The 24529-nt window shown below is 37.9% G+C and overlaps 1 protein-coding gene across 4 annotated transcripts in view; it reads left to right on the plus strand.

The window, feature by feature from the left end:
• Positions 1-24529, plus strand: part of ROBO2 (roundabout guidance receptor 2) — a 1014282-nt gene that overhangs the window by 876573 nt on the left and 113180 nt on the right. For all 4 annotated transcript variants that reach the window (XM_064410930.1, XM_064410932.1, XM_064410928.1 and 1 more), the window contains 3 exons: positions 957-1095; positions 15221-15348; positions 18611-18622. In XM_064410930.1, the coding sequence (XP_064267000.1) occupies positions 957-1095; positions 15221-15348; positions 18611-18622 (279 nt within the window). The remainder of the gene's footprint in view (positions 1-956; positions 1096-15220; positions 15349-18610; positions 18623-24529) is intronic.

Raw genomic sequence — 24529 nt, forward strand, 5'->3', positions numbered from 1 at the left:
TATCCCTTAACATTCTGAGAGTGAAATATGAAAAATAGTGTGTAACCCGTTTTATATGTCCTTATGATAAATCCTTGTCTTGAAAAATACTGTTTTATAAAATACTGTTTCATATAAACCCAGCCTTATAATGGTTTGACTAGCATAGATAATTTATGACAATAAAAGTGTGGTGTGGCTGAGAGGACAGAACAAAATTTGTGCCTTCCAAAGGCAACTTGGAAGCTAACCCCAGTGACATCCTTTCAAATGAAATTACCGGTACTTGGATTTTGTAGCAGTATAACTGAGATCAGATTGTGGCTCTGCATCTGGATTTTAAGCAGGCCTGTACAACATTATGGTGATTAATACTATTTGTAGCTGTGCAGCCTAACATAACAAGGGTAAACAGAAGTTATTATTCAGACCTTAATTTGCTTTTCCATGGTGAAGTTGGCAATGGGGATCAGGGAATCTCTGTTCTGTGCACGACAGTTCACAATTGCCTGAGGTGTGTAACATGGAGTTTAAATTTTCCTCCAAAGCATCAAGATATTGATCACTGCCAAAGGCAGGCTGGCTCCTGCTGGGAGCTCCTGCTCCAGCTCATACATTGCTGCAGCAGGAGCTCCCAGCTCAGGCTCCATCTGTGCAGGGCTGCAGAGCCACAGCTTTTCCAGGGGGGAGCGTGTCCTCAGAGGCCTCTCTGCTGTCCAGGTCCTGGCACAGGCTGCCTTCTGGTTCTCCTTCCCATCCTCATCTTGCTGGAGGGTAGGATAGGACAGCCCCTGCTTCTCCAGCCTGGCAGCCTTCTTTCTAGCTCTTTGTGCACATCATCAGTTCCACTTGTCTGAATTTGTGGAGCTCAGCCTCCTTTCTGTTTGATGGATGGGTATGCAACAAGATGCTGAAAAGTCAAAAAGTGTTCATTTCAGCCCTCTGACTCACTGTGGAATTTTAATGTCTCTTTCAAGAGCGGCCCACGTTTCTCAGGCGACCGATTAACCAAGTGGTGCTGGAGGAGGAGGCCGTGGATTTCCGGTGCCAGGTGCAGGGGGATCCCACGCCCACAGTGCGGTGGAAGAAAGATGATGCAGACTTACCGAGAGGAAGGTGAGAGCCACATTCACGTTCACTTCCAGATTTCAATTGTTGCACAATGCTGGTATCCATCCCTGCTACCAAGAGTTTGTTCTTTGACATTGTGTCCAATATTTATTTCCCACATTGCTGCTCTTTTGGCACTACAAATCTTCTTCCAGAGGCAGCTGTGCAGGGAAGCCCAACCTGGGTGAATTGTCCAGGTAATGGGTTCCTGTGGAGGAAAGAAAAATGATCTGTAGGTATTGTGAGCACATGGGTATTCAGTGAATTTATTGGAGACAGTAAAGATGTTTTAGGACTGTAATGGTGATAGTAGCCTTCACAATGATGTGCTGATACCAAGAGGGAAAATACTTGGCAGGAAAGTTGCTCTGTTGCACTGGCAAGGTGAATTACAAGCAGAGCATGGTGGGCTTTGCTGGCTGCTCCGTTCATGTCTGTTAAGTCTTGGAAAGAAAACTTCCTCTTGAGGAAACAAAAAGCCAGACTTGCAGAAGCGTAAAGCAGAGTTGAAATCTGGAACAGGCCCCCTGTGTTCAAGAAAGATTAATTTAGTCTGGAACAAACAAGGAGAAAATTTTAGTGAGCAGGAGAAGGGAGTCTCTCCTGTAAAAGGGTTTTAAATTAGTTTGGCTCCTTTCAACTAAAAGAGCAGTGCTTGCTCCTCATTTTCTGGAACTCTTTCTTGTTTTGATGCTGAATCATTATTTCATTAAAAAAAATATTTCAACATGGAACTAGCTCTGGGAACAGGAATTAGAACCCAGGTCTCCACAACCCAACAAGTCTTTCTGGCACTATGAGTCCTGATTTATTTTTGCACAGTTTCAATTTTTGCAGTAGACATGAATAGTGCCTCTTTTTTTTTTCCCCCCACCATAGCTGACATTTTCCATCAGTTGACTATACTAATGGAAAAATACATAATCTAGAAAAAATATTTCTATGTAAGTTTGGTATGTGTGTTTGTGTGAGTGTATGTATATATATATATATGTACTTTAAAAAAAATTCATTTTTCTGGCAATTAAAAAAAAATTTAAAATGGCATAGCTGTTTTGCTTATTATAGTGACAGATGTGTATGAATGTAATAGGCAAAATATTATTTTCAGGAGAAGAGTTTTTGATGTCAGGATGGATTTTTCTCTTTGCTTGCTCTTTAACTATGTATTGTAGAGTAGTCCACAGTAAATACATTGTGTTTCCGTGATTTATTCTTGTTTTTGTGCTACTTCTGTTGTTTTAAATCATATCTGCTTCTAGGTCTCATAAGCAGAAGTAATAGATGATGAACCCACAGAGTCTTTGGTTTGATTGCACTTCTGTTAGATATTCTTTAGTGACTGTATCACTTTTTTTTCTCCAACATCTGCACTTCAGAGGCAAATACCTCTGATAATTAGCATTGCATGCTTTCTATCTTATGATTTTTTTATTCATATAGCACAATGTGTGAGCATATCTTCACTGTCCAAAAAGTGGACATTTCCAAACCATGCTGCATGATGCTTAATCAAGGAAGATAAACTTGGAACCTCTAAAACAAAAGCTATTGCATTTTTCTGGATTTTTTAGTACCAGCAAAGAAATTTGCCCAGGTATAGTCTGAATGAATGGATGGATGAGAAAATTATGATAGCAAAATTTTATAAATTTTGAAAAAAGTCAAAATGATTCCTCACTGTTGAAATTGAGGGTTTTTGGTTTTTTTTTTGAGGTAAAAGACAAACTGAGCTCCTGTATTTTAGGCATTTTAACATCTACAATGAAATATAAAGCCCTCAAGGTTTTCTCTTTGTTATTCTTCCCACATGCATAAATGCTTCTGAGCAGATCTCTGAACTATTTCTCTTCTAACTTTCAATATAAATTTCCTGTTTCTATAGCTAACAATGTTCTTTGCACATCTGTCTGTTTTTGTTTTTTTCAATAATTTCATTTTGGCTTCATCCCTAGATTGCAAGACAAATATAGTAGTTACCTGTTTAAACAATTACAGCAGATTTTTAAATGTGTCTGTTGTTGATTCAGCTTTCAAAAGTATCTAGTTCAGTGACAATGAAGTGGATCAAACTGAATTTTTGTATGCATTTTGTTTCTGTAATTTGCTCCTGGTGAATGCCAGAATCAGTGGCAGTGAATCCATAGTCTTTCAGAAATCCTAGTCTGTTTTTCCACCTTACCTTGTTTTAGTTTTTTTAGTGACCCATGAGAAAGCAAAGAGGAAAGTAATGCCAGTGATTTCTGGTGACAAATGTGAACAGCATTGCTACACTGAATGGTGTGTTGAGTAGTAATTGGAAAATAATTTCAGGCTGTTAAAACCCTAATTATAAAGGTCCCAGATGGACTCTAAGCATCTCCAGTTGCCATTGGATTAAATGAAAAAAAAAACCCAACTTCTAAAGAAATTACTATGTTTGAAAACACGACTCTTTATAAAAAAATAATTTGGCTATTTGTCAAATTGTCTGTGTAATTGCTCAGGAGTATATAAATAACCATGCTTCAAATCTGAGAATAAACAGTTTATTCTGATGTTGCAAAACTTCGTTCCCAATTTTAGTTATGAACTGATGATGTAAATCAACTATGATAGTCTGTATCTTTGAGAAGTAGTTTTTTAAATGCCTGGGAAAGACTGGTCTCACCAGTGGTCAAAGGGAGTTACATATCCAACATCCTGTAGACCTGACTTGAGATTTCAGACTGTGATATGTGTCATGGAGTTCCTCTGTGTATGACTGGGCAGGAATTAAAAAAAATTATAAATACTAGGTGAAAACAGTATCATGAATAATGTAAGATAACTGTTTTCATAGTTCTTTTGCACCACTGTGATAAAGAATTATTTATATTCTTCAGTGCTTAAAATTCTTGTTAAAGCCTAAATTGGTCCCCACAAATTAATATCTTGTTGATCTAAATGTTGATAACGCACCAAGAGGGAGACTTAAAATCCGGTGTGAAAAGCCTTTTTCCAGAAGCTGTCCACTTCAAATCAGTGACCCAAGACTGAAATGCGTTGTAAATCAAAGGTTGAGGCACATGGTGTATATTTTATTTTAATTGCTCTAAAAATTCAGCCTCACACCACAGCCTCCACAGTACACAAAGGGTGGGGAATAGTTAATCAAGTATGACTCATGTCAAACTACTGGAGGTGAACAGGATGTTGGAGGGTCACCAGTCCTATGCCTTTGGCTGCAATATGAGGTTCACTATTCCATGCATAGAGTTTTTTCTCGTTATAAGTGACGCAAGGAAATGGCACAAAGATTGTGTCAAAGTGACTCAGACAATTGTGGCCATGCATAATGATTAAGACCTACTGAAAATGAAATAGAATTTGTCTTCATGCATTGAAATTTTTTTCCAGATACATTTTCAGGTATCTTTCCCTTTGATGTCTGCTCAGCAGAAATAGAGATTATACTTTCCTTCCAAGGAGCTGATGGTCTCCTGTGTGGTAGAGAACTCAATATGGCCTGGATCAACTTTTCATTCATCTGCATTTTAGTCCTGGTAACAGGAAGAAAATGACACTATTTGAGAGCCTACAGTATGAGAGTGGCAGATCTATGACTAGCAATTTAATAACATTTGAATAAGGTTTGTACAGTGTTTCATGTCTTCAAATTTTCTAGCGAAGCCGAGGAGAGCAGCTGCATGGTCTGTAATTATATAGCAAGTAATAAGTACTTTTTTTTTAGGAAGTGAAGAGATTTTCAATTACAAGTCAAAATTTATGACACACTATAATAACTGTTTAAACCTTTTATACAGAAGAAGTTAGCAGTGCCAGCTCTTCGGGAGAGTGAAGTTAGCTCAGCAAATGTATTTTTCAGTTGCCTTAAAATTGACTGAGTAGCAATCACTTAGGCCATTTTTGCATTTCAGCCCAGAACAGCTGTTTTAGCTCAGTAAATACATCTTTAATGAAATTACAACCTGCTCTTTTAAGTTGCATTTACAGGCACTGTCTGATTAGATGGATATTGTACTAGAGATGAGAAGTGGCAACTGCACCAACAGGGAGAGGTATTTGTTTTATGTGCCACCCACACAATGGAAGTGTGGGCAGAAAAACCAAGAGGGATGCTTCAGAAGGAAAGTGGTGTGTAGTTTACACAAGGTATATTGCTAAGTGTTAAGAGATTGTAGGTTATTAAATTAAACTGAGCAGTAACACGCAGCAGTAAAAATCATAAATAGCACAGTAAGGTTTCTTATTGGCTGGAGATTAGGAATGTTCATTAAAAATTATTTGGGAATAAGCATTCTTAAGGCACAGAGTTAATGTATTCTGAGATATGTGTTAGCTGCAACAGCACAAGCTTGTGTAGGTGTTAGTTTTGCCATGTTCTTAATACTGGCTGGGTTTTTTTTTTATGCATATGCGTAGTCTGGGCAGAAATGCTGTCTGTCATACTTCTGATAGAGTTGAATGAAAAAGCACACCTATAATTTCTCTGCTTTCCTCCATGGTTTCTTGTGTGCCCAAAACTAGGAGTAAAACATGACATTTTTAAAATATCTCATGGTCTTCCAGATGCAAATCTTTGAAATGGATTTAAACACAACTGACAGCAAACCTAATGAACTAAGAAAAGCTGGATTTTTTAAGAGGACATCCAAAAAGAGCCGGATAGCCTGAGAAGTTTTGCATTTTTATTTCTCCACTGTGATGGGTTGACCCTAGCTGGATGTCAAGTGTCCCCCAAAGCCTTTCTGTTATTCCCTTCTCAGCTGGACAGGGGGCAGAAAATATAATGAAAGGCTCATGGGTCAAAATCAGAATGAGGAAATATCACTCATCAGTTAATGTTGTGGATAAAACAGACTCAACCTGGAGAAAAATTAGTTCAATTTATTATCAGTCTAATCAGAAAAGGATAATGAGAAATAGAACCAAATCTTAAAAACACCCTTTTTCCTCGAGGGAAAGGGGCTTATGGTCAGTTCATCACACCTTGTCTTTGCCACTGCTTTCTCCTCAGGGAGAGGAGTTTGCTTCTGTGCCTGGAGCGCCTCCTCCCCTCCTTCTTCACTGACTGAGCTGTTGCTCTCTCATGAGAGTTTTGGTGGGCATCTTGCACATACCCAGCACATGACCATAAGATAAGGCTCTTATGAGAGACAGTAATTTTTAAAAATAAACAGCGGTGCTCTGTAATTTCATTTATATTCTGTGGATAGGATATTGAGGTATTTAACTCTAGCCCCCTCTAGATACAACCAAGGGGAGAATGACCTTTCAATGAATTATGAGTTAATAACACTACAGCACTGTGTGCTTTCTTTGAGTTAATATCTGTGCAGATTGTAACAAAATGCAGTCTAATGTGTATTGAAAATTAATTAGAATAAAGAGTGTGTTTTAGTAGTGTAATGAATACAATCTTTGGTTACATCAGCAAATTTCTATTGCAATTAATAACAATTAACAGTTTTAAATGAAGGGTCGGGGGAAAAAGATGTTTTTCATATTAGCTATATCACATGTACTGTTTGTCATTTCTGGTTAGATCCTGTATGATTTGCATGCCCATCTTTTTTTTTCCTTAAGCTAAAGCATTAAGGAGAGATTAGTCCCTTTATGAGCAGCATAGGGGGGAAGATTGGATGTTCTTAATAGCTTGTCAAAAAGAGTGAAAGAAAGAGGTTTAGTATGGTATTTGTATCCTTACATATATCTGGAGGCATGAGAGGAGGTTTGCAGAGGCTGTTGCTGTAGATTTCTGCCACGGAGAGAGCTGCTCTGTAACTTGCAGGGTCTGTGGGGCACAAATGAACGCTGGCAGATCTCAGCCAAGTGCAACACAAGATGCATCTTTTCAGCTGTTATGTTGAAGAAACATTTGAATTTGAGGAAATTTCTGTAAAATCAGAAATGCCATTTAACGATAGAGAGGTGATGAGAGGTAAAATGGATGCAGGGGTTGGTTAATTTTTGTGTATATAACATAAAGAGGATGTACCGCAGTGATGGTGGGGTGCCCCCTCCTGTAGCACTTTTGGTTGAGTATCCCTTTTATCTGATTGCTGTTTTGCCTGTCACTGATCCCTTCCTGCTCTGCAAGTGGAAATATATTCCCTACAGTTGTATGAGGAGTACATGCCCAAGTGAATGTGTAAATGATGGCATTTTTTTACATTTTAAATCCCTCAAACCTTGACATTGAATAAAGTCCTATAATTGCATCGTCCCACAGATACCCCAGGGGTTTATAGTCTAACCCAGGAGTTGCCTGCCATTCCATTTGTTTGAAGTATTAAATGCTGTGAGCAAAAGTGGTGGATGTGTGGCTCTGATAGACTGATCAGCAGAGAAACAGTTAATAACGTTGACATTTAAATTGGCTTCATGTTAAGTGTCAGTTCTCACCACAGAGCTGAAGAAGAGCTATTGTTTCAGCCAGTCTGTTTGCAGATTCATGAAAATACTCTCCAGTTGCTTACATAAGGGTCAAGGTTGGAAAAATAGCTTTACAACTCCATGGACAGGAGCCATAAAGGAATTGTGTCAGCTAGCACTCCTGCATGCATGTTTTCTCTTTATACTGTGTGAACTATTGGTGATCTATGAAGTGAACACTGACAGTGCTCTAGAAACAGTATTGTCACAGGAGAATGTTGTTATTTCTTTTTATTCTTTCTTATTCTGCAGCCTAAAATAGTTAAATTTCAGAGCATTAATGAAGTCTCTAGAAGAGTTCAGAAACAAAATTTAATGCCAGTTGTAGTAGCCTCAAACATGGGTTTATCTGAATTTTCCACTCACAGAAGGCTGCAGTAAAAAACAGTCTTGCAGGGAGAGGCCACAGTGAAATTTAATATAGAATTTCATTCAAAATTCTCCTACTAGTGCTTAAATATTTCTTTAGTGTCAAAATAAGCAAAATATACTACATAAAAGTAAAGATCATTAACTATGCATTTTTTTTCCATGAAAGCCTCAGGAAAACAGGGAAGACGAAGCTCTTAGTTATATTCAAGTGGGAGTAAGATTCAAGAGCTCTAACCACTGATGCTACTGGAATGTCTGGCCTGCAGGGATTTCTTCTCCTTTAACACATTCCATCTCTTCATGGGATACAAAACTTGTCAACTGAGTTAAAAAAAATTAACTTACACTGTCAGTGAAAACACTTTAATGGTAAAGTTTTAAGCCTAAAAGTTATTTCAAGTTCCTATCAGTAAGTTCTATGTTGATAATTACTTAACTAGCAAAATGTACTTTTTAAGAATATGACTTCTGGCTCAACTGCATTATTGAAGGCACTTTCATTACAACATTAACATGACTTCATCTTTAATTGCCACTTCAAAGTTGGTTACTGATTCAAAATACAGATTAGGAAACATTTTGTTTCTCTGACAAGTTTATAGTAATCTTTCATGTGCTTTAGGCAAACAATAATAAACAGGCAAACACAAATTTGATTTACCTCAAACTATTCATGATCTGTGTGCTCATGTTAAAAAAATGCATCAAGCCAAGTTTAGTGGGTGCATGATGCCAATCTGGGCTCAAATCTTACATTGTTCCAGTCCATGCAGTAACATTTCAATTTTTCAAAAGCTGAAATGGACAAAAACTCTGAGCATCAAGGGTACTTTTCTGAGGGATGAATTTATGACATAGGCATTAATAATATAAATCTCCCTCAGTGCCAAATGTGTCTCATCTGTGAAGGAAAGGACTACTCCTGGTGATGGGAGGATAGGTCTTCATGCCAAGTGATTACAAGGTCTCTTAGATCATACTTCCACCAAAGCTCCAGTTTCTGAGATGTGGAGCTCTGTCTGGAACTAAAATCAAATCAGAAGCCCATTTTGGGTAATTATGATGTGGTAATTCCCAATGAGTACACTTCCATGTGCAGAGATGTAAAGGATCTCTGCGTAAGTTTAGATAGGATTTACTGAGTCATTGATTCCCAGACATATGTTTTCTTCTTAACTGCTGTTTGTTTCCAAATTATTTCAAAGAGAATCAAAAACCAGTCTCAGTTTGCTTTCTTGGTTCTCTTCTGAGCACATGGCTCCTGATTTTGTAAGAGACTACCCATTTTTATGTGCAGTCACACCTGTCTGTTTGCATGTAAGAGCAGTGCTGTGGAGTGTGATACTTTCAGATAATTTGGAAAACACTATTTCCTTGGAAACAGGTATGGTTTCCCAATGTTGGCCCAGTAACTGTAACAGCTGTACGCATATTTTATGAGATTTAGACCATTTTATTGGATGCCTTGCTTTAAAACACAGTGCAGTGTGGGTTTCTGTTTTATATTGTTGCAATTGAGTGTGTCTATTCTATCAGATAGAAAGAATCTGTTGATCACAACCCATAAGAGGTTTTGGACTAAAGCAGAACCTGAGTCACCATAATTGAAGAAAAATCACAGTAGTGAGTAGCAGCCTGTGTTACACAACTCTTTTCCCGGTTTGTTCTATAGAATAAGGAAATACAGAATATAGAATCCCTTTTATATGTCAGCTTGCAAATATGCATCACACAAAGAAATTCAAAGTAATATAACATTGTCTTCTACCTTTCTCTGATATGAGTGGCAGAGCTAAAAAATAAATGGGTATGTGGACATGCAGATGTGAGGAGTAGCCACCCTGTCAGCACCTTGGAGACAGCTCCCTGGGAGCTCAATTTATCATGGCTGTAAGCAGTGTCTTAGAGCCACCCAGCAAAAAACAGCTTTTGATTTCAGGGGTACAAACAGTAATTTGAGACCAGTGCACACAAATATATCCATAACTGTCGCTGATTCAGGTTTTGCTAGAGAAAAAAACCTCACACTCCTATATCTTTCCCCAGAAAGCTGGTAGCCATGTATGTTTGGGCTTCTTTCTTGTTCCACTTATGAGTGCATGGGATGGAAGTGCAAATACCTCAACTTGTGTCAGATATGCATTGCCAGTGGGCATGGGGGCTCTCCCTTCTGCTGCTGGATCACACAAGCCTGAAGCAGGTAACAGCTCACACTTCCCATCTCACTGCAGCTTCCCTCTGGCTCCCTCCATCTGGCGCAGGGATGCAGGAGCCAGTGAAAAGCTGTGGCACGGTGCTGGGGGCTCAAGTGCCAGCACCACAAAACAGAAGTGGAGACAGAAGCTTAAGCCTCCTCAACTACCTCCTGTTTACCCTGGTTTTGGCCAGTAGCCTCTCTCTATTTGGGCTCCCTAATCATCGATGTTGTGAGCAATCTTGAAGCTTTGTGCATGTTCTGCAAAATACTTTGGCAAACAGGCAAAAGAAAATACAGCAAAGTCATTTTTGTGCCATCGCTTAAAAAAAAAAGCAAGCCTATAATGTGTACCTACAAAGATTCTAATTTATTATTTAATATTTTTTATTAACAGTAATGTTTTAGATGAAAATGTATGTCTGGTATAAATCAATGCAAATTTTTTGAGGCCAGTGGCATCAGTATTTAACAGTTTAGATGTGACTTTTTCCTCTTGCAATATCCCTATAGCAAGAAATAAGACTTGTTGAGTTGGGTTTCTTGAGTTCAGCTGAGCATTCTGTGAAGTTTAAAGTACACCACTAAAGCAAATACATCCTTGTATTCCCAGATAGGCTACTTGGATATTTAGGAATAAAATTACTTCAGCTGCAGATTAATTTTTGCTGTCTGTGTGTGTTAAAAACAAAAGAGGTACATTTTTTTTTTACGCATAGTTGCATGCAGATTTTTGAAAATATGGAAACTAGGGGGTTCTACAAAACACTGTGGAAAATTTTCATCAAATGCAAAAAAGCCCAAATATTATTGTCAATTATCTCTAACTTACATAAATTTTTCTTTATATTTTTATTTGATAATCATGAAGAAGATTGATGGCTCAGATACACTTCCAAATGTGGGGGAAAAAATTCCAACTGTGACAAAACCAGTTCAATTCAAGTTTATTCTTACATGCTTAAGTTAACACATGAATTCAACCTCAGTACATTAATTTGCAATACTTAAAAATAGTTAATGTGTTTTGTTTTATTTGCTGTTTAGCTGAGCAGATGGTAATGGTTTTGACACAATTCAGTTTTTTATTTTTCTTCTTTTCTTGAAAAAGACAAGGCTCTTTTTCCCACTTTGTCACAGCTGGTTACCAATCAATCTCAATTCACAGTACAGTGATGATAGCACATGTTGTTCAGGGGCCAAATCTGATTGGGTTGCATTTTCAGCAGTGTTTCATATCAAAAAAAAATTGTGTCTGTATGGCAGTGACTGTCAGCACACTATTGTACAACTGTCATTAATCAGAACTAGCAACAATGAATGCATTCATATGTGCCAGAGACTGCCAGATTTCACTCAAAATCACCCAATTTCTATTAGAATTTCCTCACCAGCAGTGTTTTCTCATGTGCCTCTTGTTTTCTCTCTTTCTTTTTTCCTTGCCAGTCCCTTGCCAGCCGCTTCCTTTTCGCTTAATTAAAGGCAGACCTGCTCTATTACTTGTAGAACAGAAATTATGTAACGTGGTGCCCAGAAGTGGCTGGTTTATATCTGGCACAGACTGACTGGCTGTTTGAAAGACCTCTCCCAGCTCAGTCTGGTGGCTGAAGTCTAAGCTGAACCCAAAGGTTAAGCACCTCCCAATGTTTAACAAAGAGAAGTACTTAAAATCAATTAGATGTCCAAAACCACGTGAAACTGATGTCTGATGCCCTCTGGTTTTAGCACAATGCTGCATTAATTGGCTAGGAGTCAGCAATATTTGGGCATTGTGTCACAAGTTGTTTCTTGACACTGCACATATTTTGAAGACGTGGCTTTCTTCATGTGCTGGCAATGTTAAGGAGCAATTTAACCACTGCGCTCTGGTTTTGTGCCATGCCATTGTCAATCCAGGAGCCTGGTTAACGCTGTATGTGATTACTATTAGCAGAGAGGACCCTTATCCTCATTCCAAGTGTTCAGAAGCACTAATCCAGATGAGAGTGAACTTCCACAAAGTGAGGTTAAAATATCTTGCTATGGGGATTTGAGGCTCTAGGACAGAGAGGAGACAAGTCGCTGTTCAAGGCTGAGCAGGTGGATGCTTGAGAAATTCAAAAGACCTTCAGTCTCCATACCTTGTTATTTTGTTTGTGCTGCTGTGGGTCAGGCTAAAAGCCAGTTTCCCTCCTTTCTCCTTCCTGTCTGCTTCATCTGCTCTTCACTGAACTGTGGTGACTTCTGGGGACAGTGCTGGTGGAACAGATGACTGACGGGCAGCATATCAGTACTGCAGGACAGCAGATGGTTCTAACGCCCCACGGGTCCTTCCACGTATGGATGCAATTGCTAGATGGCACGTTCTGTCAGGGTGGTCCAAAAGCATGGCCTGTTGGAGAAGCAGGCTGGGAGAGATGAACCTGTCCTTGAAGTAATTGTTAACTGGACCGTGGCGGTGACATGTTTACGCCACCCTCCGTTTGGTGGCCCAAGTGGGAGCTGATGGCTGTAGCCACCACCCTGCGTCCTGGCATGCCATGCAGCTGGCTCCTCCGCCCAGCAGCCTTGGCACAACGTGCAGGATTGGCAGGTGCAGGGATAAAGGCTGCCGGAGCCTCGGAGGCAGCTGGCTGGCATGCCGGCACCAGCACATCCGTGACAGGAAGCAGAGTGAGTCAGCTGCAGCCCACAGCACGCTGGAGCTCCCTGTCCCAGCCTGCCTGCATCCCAGTTCAGGCAGCCCCTCTCTCACATTCACTCCTGCTGCCTGGCTCATTTGCTCTCGGCAGCGTTAAGTATAATGCAGGGATGTTATCTGTTGTATGAAAAAAGAAAAAAAAAATTACTTAAATTTACAAAGATGGCTAATTGTTGCCCAGCTTTATAGCCCTGATTCTGATATCCCATTCATATTTATATTACAACTGATCTTAGTTTCCTCATCATACAGGAGCTGAATACAAATTTATATTTTCAGCCTCCTAGAGCTGGCCTCATGTCAAGAAAATAAGCATTTGCTCTTGTCTGCAACTCTGCAATCACCAAAGACAAATAACTGCTCCATCGTTGTAGGATAATGTTGTCATATTCTTGAGATTTTTAAGGGGGACAATTTGCCCTTTCTGTCTTATGAAAACAGTGATTTTTATTTGCCATTGACTAATGCAGCACAGCATGCAAAATGACATAATTTGTGAGCAGTCTAGAGGAAATGTTCTTTAGCTGCATGTGGCTGTTGAATGTAGTTGTAATAGATGTGTAGCTCTCCAGAAGGTGCATATTAAGTTCTCTAACATCATAACTATCTGCCCCCTCACAACTACCAATGGCACAATGCTGGCAAAAAAAATGATCCCTACAAGTTTCTAAAGTTTGACATGACATCTACTTACTTATTCTTTCCCTTGGCATATCTGTTATTAATCAATTAAATCTGAGGTACTGCATATACATACAATTAAATGTAACTCCCAAGGAAATGGGTATTATATGTGTTTAGGTTAACTCTAACAGAATGGTTAGCCTCAAATTCATCTTTATTAAATTATTTCCTGCTAATTGATAGAATGGACCTGCTGGATATAGAAAGAAGTATTGTGGTGAGTGTAAAAAGATTTCTTGGCTGCTCTTTGTTCTTGGAATTGCTAGGCATGCTCTAATAGATGTTTAGAGCTTCAGTTAGAAGCTAACTAGCTTCAGTTAGACCTAACAGAAATTTAAATGTTTCACAGTATGGGATCTTTGAGTTAAGATGCTTTGAAGTCTGTTAGCATATGGCACTCTCTCTACAAACCTATACTAAAGGAACCAATAGCAATGTATATTATGTATGCAAAAAAAAAAAAAAAAGTTTCATGTTCCCAAAAGATCTAAAAATGCTCATAGAGCCTGCCAACATTCCTCTGACTAGTTGCATTGCGTCCTTATTCATCCACATATTTAAGGGTGCTCTTCCATATGATTTAAATGTATTTCCTGTACAAGTCTATAAGGCCTTTCCTGCATTACAAAAAAAAAATAAATGAGTCCTTCTGAAATTACGTCATGAGTGTGTATACAATGAGAAATAGTATTGACACTTCCTGAAGTCTAGATCTGTCTTTAGTTTAGTGTTCCTATTTCACTGATACATGTGAATCTGAAGCCAAGTCTAGATTCAAGGTGACTTAATGAATCATATCAAGATGTGTTGTTGAAAATAATTTAACAAAATAATATTTAAGGGGTAAAGTATCTATGCTGATAAGCAGGGTTTTCCTGATTTAGCAACCAAAGATATTTGACACAACATGAAGTCTCCTACTGACTTTAATGAGCATTGGATCAGAGCCTAAAAAAGTTTGCTAAGCATGACTTCTGCAGATAATAACAATTTAGCTGAAAATATTTTTCTGGATATAATCAGTCTAAATGCCTTGAGAATAAGTGTTCACTACATATTGGAGTATGTCGCATTAACTAAGTTTTATACATCCTCATGTATAAAACTTAAAGTTTTAGAATTTTTTCAACAGTAGAAACAAAGAAATGGACAAAGCACAATTGAATTGTTTTTAATTTCTTTTAAGAAAGAGGAAATGTCATTGTCCACCCTTACTGAATTGTTTTGTTGTATTTCTGTGAAATTGATAAATCTGCTTTAATGTGCCTCTTCAGTAAATGTCACCTTCCAGAGCTTGAATATATTTTTTATTGTTTGCAATCGGGTAGTGTGAGATCCTACCAACATGCTCACCATTCCCTAGGGGATTGCTGCTGTAGGGGAAAACTGTATATAAAAGGAAATTTCCAAATCAGCAAAAGGTAAAATGTGTAGCTCACACTGTTAAAGGCATGATAAACCTCAGCTGTCATGTATTGATATCTGATGTTTGATACCTTAATTTTATCTTATTGCTCTAGATCAAGGACAAAGTGAATGCTATTATTAATACAGCCTTAATACTGAACATAGCAATACTAATTTTATGTAAAGTTTCTAACTAATGCAGAGTGCAATAAAAATGTCATGGAGATTAATGCTTTGTGGAATTATCTAATGCTGGATAATAATTTATCTTCCAAAGTTGGCTCCAAGAGAGATTCAGACTGGCATTTTCCAGGTGATAGTTTTTGTCCATTTCTGCTGCCCACAAAAAGAGTTTTCACTCTCTTGCTGTGACACAGGTATGACATCAAAGACGACTACACCCTGCGCATTAAGAAAGCCATGAGCACAGATGAAGGAACCTACACCTGCATCGCCGAGAACCGCGTTGGGAAAGTGGAAGCCTCTGCTACGCTCACCGTGCGAGGTGAGTGCTCCCACTGAGCCAGGGTCTGTGACCTGCAGGATAATTGCTTTCTGATGAGATGGGCCACATCCTTCCCTGCCCTTGTTTGGGTTCCACACACCCTTTGCCATGCTGGCTGCCTCACTGATTTACAGTGCAGGTGAAATCCTGCTCCTGTTGGTATCTCGTGCGAAATTTTAATTTATTTCAGTGGGATGGGATCCCCCTGAAGTTAAAGTCCTGTCCCAGTGTCTTTTTATTGAAGAGCAGATGCATATATTCATAAGCAAGCACTACAAAACCATGGGCATAGACATGAATATGAGAACCATCAGCTCAGGCTATTAGTCACGTTTCTTTCTCTAAGAAGTATAACGAGTTAGAGTAACTATATTTATTAATGACAAACATAATACAGATAATATTATTACGGGATTAGCTTTGCCCTAATTAATTTCTCTACCACTACTCTTTATCCAAAAAACAAACCTCAGCCAAAGGAAAGAGAAAATCCTAATTAAATTGTGTAAGTATTACAAGGTAAAGACTAATTATTCTCTCCTAAAATATTTGTGGTCTCTAGTATCCACTCACTGTTTATGTGCTGCTCTTTGGTAAGGAGGTTTTAAGGCTGTTGGAGTAATGAGTGTGCAAAATATATTTTGTGGCAGTACATATAGACATGCCAAAGATTATGGGGAGAGAAAAAGTTTGTAAGCTAATATTTCTATTTGAGTAAATATAATATAATAGTTATTACTTAATTCCAAAAGATAAGCAGCAATTTGGCACAATGGATATCAGGCAGACACTATTTCACAGTTTAGTGGTGCATGCTGACGGTTTTCAGTAGAGCTGTGAAAGGTTAATAAAAACATTTTTAGCTTTATCTGTCCTCCTCTTTTCATACACATTAAATCAAATGTTCAAAGTCTCAATGGATTGCTTTATTAGAACTGGGGTCAACTGACCCAAGAGGCCAGCTTCCATTTCCATCCATTTAATGCATGGACACAGTTCAGTTTAATTTGCTGAATTCAAAGGAAAAAAAAAAAAGCCACTGAGTGGCTTTGTAGGGTAGTATGTAACAAAGAAAAGAGAGCATTGTGATAATCTTTGAAATATTACCTCAGTGTTCACTTTAGACTGTAAGTGACAATATGTCTCTTCCCATTTTAAGTTGAAGAAATAGGTATGTAAGAAGTTGTTCTTCCCTTTTGTAATATGGGAAAATTAGTCACCACAGCCAACTCCCAGAAACAGTCTCACTCTGTTCCTTTGTCACAGGCAGTATCACCATGTCCAGTAATTCTGGTGGCCAATTCCCTGGCTTTTAAACACTCCTAGAACTGTGTCCACTCCGCACTTTACTGGAGCAAGCCTTTTGGATTTGCTACCCTGACTTTTAATGTAAACGATAGCTAGAACCAAGCAAAAAAAATCCTTTGAAATCACTGAAGCTTGAACCCAATGAAATTAAAGGGAAAAAAAAAAACTCAAGGAAATGTGTAATTCAATCGATCTTCCCCCAGTAAAAGCATGTTTTCATTATCTTGTGTATTTTTTCCCCTGGGTTTGTTATTTACAGTCAAATACATAATGCTTATTCAATACAAAGGAAGCCATGATATTGGAAACATACTACATGTTCAGGATATGACAGAAAATGAGAAAAACCAAGAAATTCATTGGAGAAAGCTATTACTCTGAATTTTGTTAAAACAAAGGACTGGGAAATCTCCCAGTGACTTTAAGGGCATGATGAACAATGGACTTATTAATTAAAGAAAGCTTTAATTCTGAATTCATAATCAACATTGTTGTCTGACACTGGTTTTACCATGTCATGTAAAGGAGCAAAACCACTTAGTGCTTCAAAATTTACCCTGAGTTTGTCTTGGACCTTGCAGGTGTCATGTAGTTCCATCTGCACACCTGACAACAACCATGTAATCCTTGTGAATGTTCCCTCATTCACAGCTCCATCTTCTTAAACCAGAGGATGGGGATGCAGTCAGGAAAGCTGCATTACACTGTCACAAACAACAACAGAAGCTGAGTTCTGTGGCCCAGACTCCATGTTCTGTCTTGGAAAGATGCATATAACTTTTACACCTCATCTTTCTGCAGAAGAAGGAATATGTCCATAATACTGGAAGGCGAAAAGTGTTCCAAGAGATGATGGGTGCGAATGGCAGCAGACTAGACATAGTTAAATGAAATGGGGACGGAGCCATGGAAGGGCTGAGAACTAAAAAGGCCCTTGCAAACTCTGTTACCTCTGAATTTGCATGTCTTACATTTGACCCTAGCCTGCACATAAGCTCACAGAGCTGGTAATCTTCTTAAAAAAAAAAAAAAAGAAAAAAAAATAATTGTGCCATTGCTCAGAAACTTGTAATTATTGCTGCTGATAAAATAAGGGAAGCTTTGCTTACACAGATGAAACCTGGAGTCAATTTTATGTTGAAATTTTCAGCTCTTCTGAAAGAGATGTCTATATTTTATTAGCAAAGGGACTGACAGCTCTCTTCCCCAGCACAAGTATAATGAAGGGCTGTTCTATAACCAAGAAATCACTTGTTGCAGTGGCAACTTTCAATCTCTGTATCAGCCTGAAACAGTATTAACCTGTCAATCATTTAACAGCAATTTTTTAGGAAGTAGAAGTTACCTAAGCAGTGATTTGGGAGGTTCTAGGTTGAAGTCCCTGTGGCCATTTCAGCCCATTTGTTATATTTTCATCAGCACTGTCAGTGATGAAAAAGCACTGTGCTGTAAGCTTTCATGCCCATTATTGAATGAGAAAAACTGTCCTGGGCTTTCTGTAGCCCTTACTGATGTACTGACTGGTCATGCTTAAAATTCATTTGGTATTTGACTCAGAAAGCAAATGCCTTGCATGACATTAGGCAGTGTGAGGCTTAAATTGATGTGTTCATTGGGATCTAAAAGTTTGTGCTAATGCAATGCAATTTTTCTTTTATCAGGCATTAACAATGATACTTGATGATGGCATGCGAAGATAATAAAAATGTTTCTCAGAGAATGGTTCCAGTCAGCTTGTTCAGATGCTATGCTCAAGTAAATGGGATGATAGTGGCACGTGACTAAACAATAGCAGCAGTGAGCATTTGACTTAGGCTGCCATTTGAGGGGTTAGCAATCATGGTAGTATCCATAGTGGAAAGTAACATTACACGTCATGCATTCTCTGACAGATATTCTTTTCTTTTTTTAATTTCCTTTTTATGTTCTCACTACACCATTGTAATGTCAACAGCTCGCCCCGTTGGTAAGTAACCATCCTTCTATCCATTTTAGCATGGCTTCATGCAGTGCTTCATCTTTCATTTGCAGCAGCATTTCACTGGCTGGAATAAGCAGCCAGCGCTTAATAGTTGTACCTGTCTAACACCAGGCAAGCGGTTTTGTCTGCCAAAGTGCTTTTTTCCAAATGTATTTCCTACTGTCTCGTCTACAAGCACATCTGCCAAATCACCAAGTACCGGTCGGTGAAATGGGGTGGGTGTGCCGAGACCGAGCCGCAGTCACTCATTTAGATGTTTTTACTGGTCTGGTTTTGGGCCTGGTGTAAAAGCCACTGAAATCCACAGAAAGGGTTGTGTTGGCTTTGGTGAGCTTCTCCCAGGACCTAAACAATCAGCTCATCCTGCTTTTCCTGCACAGCAGAAAAAGCACAGGCTTTGCATGTCCCGTCTTTCTTGTATCGTATCGTTCAAAGAGTTCTGAAATGAAGAAGTCCTGAAATTGAAGAGGGGATGGAGATTTCTGTAGATTTCTGTGCTTGCTGAGGGAGTTCATCACTGATTTCTGCCCTTGGGTCATCTTAGAGTGCAGTTTGGAGTGCACTGTATAGGATGCAGATTGTTTTGAATAACAAGTCCTGAGGAAGACAACCTCTAGGTTTTAAATCCCCATACTGAAAACTTCATTATTTCCTGTGCCTTTGAAATTCTGTAGATGCATAAAAATCTTACTGAGGATAATGGAAAATTTGCAACTGTCAGTAGCTGAAATTCACTTCTGGTGTTCAGAAATATCCCAAACGTATGATTCAATTTTCTTTCATGAATATTTACTCTGTGCCTACAAGGATTTAGTTTAATGAGCTGCAGTGCTCTTCTGATATTTGTAGTTTGTATTTAAATGTATCTTTTAGAATAATAATATGGTAACTGATTTTTTGAATTAGTGTAAAAAGTCAGTACTGGTGTTTATGGAGACTGATGAGGGGTTTGGTCTTTATTTGCTTAGTCAAAACTTTTGTTAGATGTATTAATAGATTATTTGATATATAATAATAATGTCATGATTGATATATTGATAGATTATTTTGTTTGACTAAAGTTTATGACTTTGAACTCATCTCAGCTCTTCACTGTTCTAAATTTGGAGGAAGAAAGATTGGAGTAATTTAAAGATAAAATCCAGGTTAGGCTTCTGCTTCCAGAACTAGGGTGATCCCATCTTATTAACTTGCTTGAACTGACATCCATGGAACCAAGCCAAATTCCTCCACAGTCACAGCATGGCTTATCCATACCTGGAGAATTCCCTGTGCAGAATAGAAATTTACTTTTCTCCATTTGAGATTTTGATAGCAATCTCTAAACCAAAACCACTACTGTATTGTTTTGGCATTAGCCTTGTTCTCAAGTAATTAATTCCCAGGAGCTGCAGAAGTGTAAAACTGCAGTAAACTCAGGAAAAAATTTTACTGTGCTTAGAAAATGTGGTGTGAATTTAGTGTTCTTCTTCATTTACTAAGAAATGCCACAAGATTAAAAGTTACCTGTACATACTTTTTTTAAATTTTATTTTGCTGACTCTTAAAAAGGCAAGGAAAAAAAATCATAAACTGGAGACTGTTTCAGGCTCTGTGAAAACTACATAAAATAAATGACTGGAGATTCACAAGAAAATGATAGGTTCCAGCAGTGTTGATAGTGTCTCATTTCACAGCACTGATTCTTTTTAAAATTTTTTCAGGCCATTGAGTCATCACTGATTCCATCTCCAAAGCTTATATAGCAGGTCTTGGTCTCAAGTTACTTTATGGCCAGGTATATGATTGTCTGATCATGCAGTGGTCAGTTCCACATATTCCCTGCCTAGGCTATTTTATTTTGTTGAAAGAGAACAACTGTGACAAAGGAATTTGTTCTTCTGCAGAATTTATTTAGGAAACTTAAATTAGAATGGTTGATCTTGAAATAATTACTGTAGGGACATATGGTCCTTATCAAATTATTTAATTTAGTGATTATCTTTGTGACTTGTGAAAGAATTGTTGAGTAAATAAGTCTAATCCTGAAGATGTTTGACATAGAGCTCCCATACAAGTGTATGTGAGGATTGCTGTGTATAAACAGATCAGAGTCAGTCACTTTTATCTGATCCTGTACCTGTAGAAGGACTGTGATAGTGTGTACCTGTATTGGGTTTTTTGCTTAAGCACCTGAGATAAAACTAATGTCTGCAGTTCACAGCTCTATTTCATTCAAGACTAGGGAAAGGTTAAAAAAGGTTAAAAAGCCCATCCTGTTTTTTTTTTTTTTTTTTTTAAATTTTATTTTTTTAATTTAAAGTCTGGTAAGACAAACCAAAGTAACTTCCCTCTCCACCAAGAAACCCAAGTAGTCTTCTGTTAAAATTGTCATTTAACAAGCACAGGGAGTCAAATCCTGTAACTTTTTTTTCAGGAAGTTAACTGAAATGCAGAGCAAAAATACCTCTCCTTACCTAAAGGAAGCTAAAGAAAACACTGCTTTGTGTAGTTAGCTCTCAGCTTTCTAGGAGGATGATATTTTAACAGAAGTACATTTGTATATTTATGTATATGTTAGCAAGACAGAACTTAAAAGTTTAATTTTTTTTCATGACATCAGAGAATTATCTAGGTACTTCTACTTTTCATCACTGTCTCCGATTCAATGTTTTATCTTTATTAGGTTTTAAACAAGACCAAATTTCTTTTTTTTTTCCAATGAAGAGTAGAGAAAAATTTTCTTTATTCTTTAGATTTCTATTAATTGTTGCAAACACAATAATCTTCATTTTCTAGTCAGTTTTTGCCTGTTTCAAATATCTGTGCTCTGTTAGGTATGGTAGTTTTATTCTAATTTCAGCTTGAACAGAAAATTTAGGAGTGGGATTACCAATGACCATCTTGGGTTCAAGCACTTATTAACAAATGGTTCATACTACACAGATAAAATGAGGTATGGTGCTGCCTGAGGTGGGTGGCAGCTGGTGAATTTAAAAGCTCTGTGCCAAATTACTCATCATGTTTGAATTTGCTGCTAGGAATAAATGTGTTGCCTGTTTCTAAAATAGATTATTTATAACCTTTTGAAAAGATTTCTGACAGGATTTACAACAGATGGGTTTAGGAAACAAGACATTTATCCCTATTTAGACCATTTCTATAGTTATTTCACTCATTAAGTAGATTTTCCAGATGAGCAAGTTAGAATTCTCTCATTTTTGCATTCTGCTGTATTTCTTATGGCAGTTGGGCAGGAGCATAGCTGCTGAAAGAAGCACAATAGTTGGGAAGAGCCCAAAAGTTTCAGTAACAGTGACCCTCCTTTCAAAGGCAGTTGCTGTACTGCTTTGAGATGGAGGAGCTTCAAGTGGAATATCGATGAAGACCTGTCTGATGTCCCAGTTACTTTTTTATTAATAATACAAAAAGTCAGTCAGATGACAGAGTACCACTCAGTTTGCAAAATAATTTCAACTAAGTCTGAGTGAAAATACAGTTCTTTGCGTGTCAGTTGCTTTGAAGTTAGTCAAGTTCACTTAGTCTTTTGTTGTGTGCTGTGGCTCATCTTCCCAAAAATAGACTTGCATCAGATACCTGGATACTTTCGCCAGCATGATAGAAGTGAAGTATTTGAACTTAGCTAAGGGACTAAAGGGAGACTAAGTACAAAAACTAAACTTCTCTGTCACAATGGTGAAGAGACAGCTAAGACACCTGCCATGATTTTCCAGATTTCCTATTAGTTAAATACAGTCTATTGGCATTTAAGTGCAAAATGACTCTATGATGCATTTCAATCTGCACTGGGAAGTTTTCATTACATAAATCAGCGTGGCATGACTTAATTGTCTGTTAAGAGTGGTGCAGCATGAAAAACAATAGAAAGAGCTGTATTTTGCAGAAAGTTGTATTAGGTTTTGTGACATTGCTCAGATGGTTCAGATTGGTAAATGAGAAAGAATTCTCTTTATTCTTCTTCATTCTGACTCTTGCAGGGAAAGTCTATATACAATGAGTGCTTTTATTTTTATTGCATTCATGAACATATCACCTTCACTTGAGACACTGAGGATTTATAAAATATCAGTAATGTGGATTGGTGTGTGATGAGATCATTCTTGGTGCTACAATGCCATCTTTCAGTGGCAGAAATCTTAAATTTATATCAAAATATGCTATCTTGCCTGTCTGGTACCACTTACAGAAATGTTTGGGAAAGGATAAGGACAACAGTGGACATTGGGCTTTTTGGACTTAAAATAAAAGAGTAAGAGTTAAATAAAGAGTAAGACATCATTATTTTTTAAAAAGTCAGAAAATCTTCAGATTTAAAGATAAAATGTTGCTGTAGAATGAAATGCAGATTGCTTTTTATACCAGCAAGAGATTAAAATATGGAGCTGACTTGTTTCAATTTTTTGTAGCCTATAAATGCCACTCTAAAAATCTTGAAGTCCTTATCATCTCTACTTTGCCTTAAGTTCAATCGCTTAAATACAGGAAGTGATCAAGAGTCCCATTATTTTAATTTTTTTTTTTAATTGCTGAGCTCTAGCTTGGGGAAGTTTTAGGAAGTTTTATGCATAACTTTTATTTTTGAACTTTCAAAGTTTCTCAAAACATGTTCAAATCAGTGGGAATTGTTTTCCTGTTTCTTTGGCTTCTGAGTATATCCATAAGTCTTTGAAGATTAGTGTATAAAAAAGGTCTGTTGATGTGTTGCTCTCCCCAAGCTTTTCCCTTCCTTTCAGTAAAAGGAGTAATTGGTTACCTTTCCTTCAAGAGGAATGTGGAAATCAATACATTAATCTATTCACTTTTCCCTTTACTTTCTTTGCTCTATTGCTGCCAGCCTATTTACAGCTTGGATGTGATCTCAGTGTTACTCAACAGCAAAACTACTGTGTGCCCTATTCCTTCAATGTTAACATTGTCAGTCAGAATAAATAGTCATTTTTCTTCCTCTCTCCTTTTTCTCTTTTAGTTTAACAGTGTTCCAAATTGAGTAGAGTATCTCCTCTTAGCCTTCTTTATTTTCAAGGGTGAGCAAACCAGGAATTTGTCGTCTTCCTCGCTATAGATGTACCTGTGAGCCTGTCTGGGCTCTTTACCCTTCTCGTCAGCTCCTTAGCTCTGCAGCATGTGAATTCATGTCTCTTTGAGGGAGCTAACCAGATTACACTCATTATTTTGATGAAATCCTACTGTATCAGCAAGGGCTGTGCTTTTCCTTTTTAAACATATTGCCAACAAACCGTCCTCCTATCTCCCCTGAAAAAAAGGAATCAAGGCATATTACATGTAGTTTTGTTGGCATAATTTGTTTTGTTTGGTAAGCTCACAGAAAGTAAGAGCAGCACCAGCCATCCCCTAAGGGGTACAGTTTACATAACCAAGCAGGCTAAAGTGTTAAGATTTTAGAAGAGCACATCTTTTCTATGTGATAGGAGCAAAAGGTATGTCCTGAATCTCAGGCACTTGGGAAAAAGCAAAAAATTACAGAGCATTGTTTAAAGTAGAGAAAGTCCTGAGTAAGGGAAGTTATTGGGCAGACAGAACCAATGTTCCCTTTCTTTATGTACACCAAAACTAAATTAAAAACTTTCTGGATGGGGTTTATCAGTACCATCTGTAAAATTCCAGGGCTGCTTAAAAGAGGTGATTGGACAAGTTATAATAAAATAGAGATGTATGACTGAGTGAGAATAGGCCACAGTCTAATGCTGAGATGAAATTAAGACAGATATGAAACTAAATATTTAAATGCACTATAAAGCAAAGAGAAGGATGAACCCAGGAAAAGTGCTGCTGCTGAAGTCAGAGCACTGGAAAATGGGATGGGGGAGTGGAAAGTAGATGCCTTTCTTTTTGATTATGTAGGAGGCAGACTTGATTTTTTTTTAATAGTTA

This window comes from Passer domesticus, chromosome 2, assembly GCF_036417665.1.
Source record: "Passer domesticus isolate bPasDom1 chromosome 2, bPasDom1.hap1, whole genome shotgun sequence".
Taxonomy (NCBI): Eukaryota; Metazoa; Chordata; class Aves; order Passeriformes; family Passeridae; genus Passer; species Passer domesticus.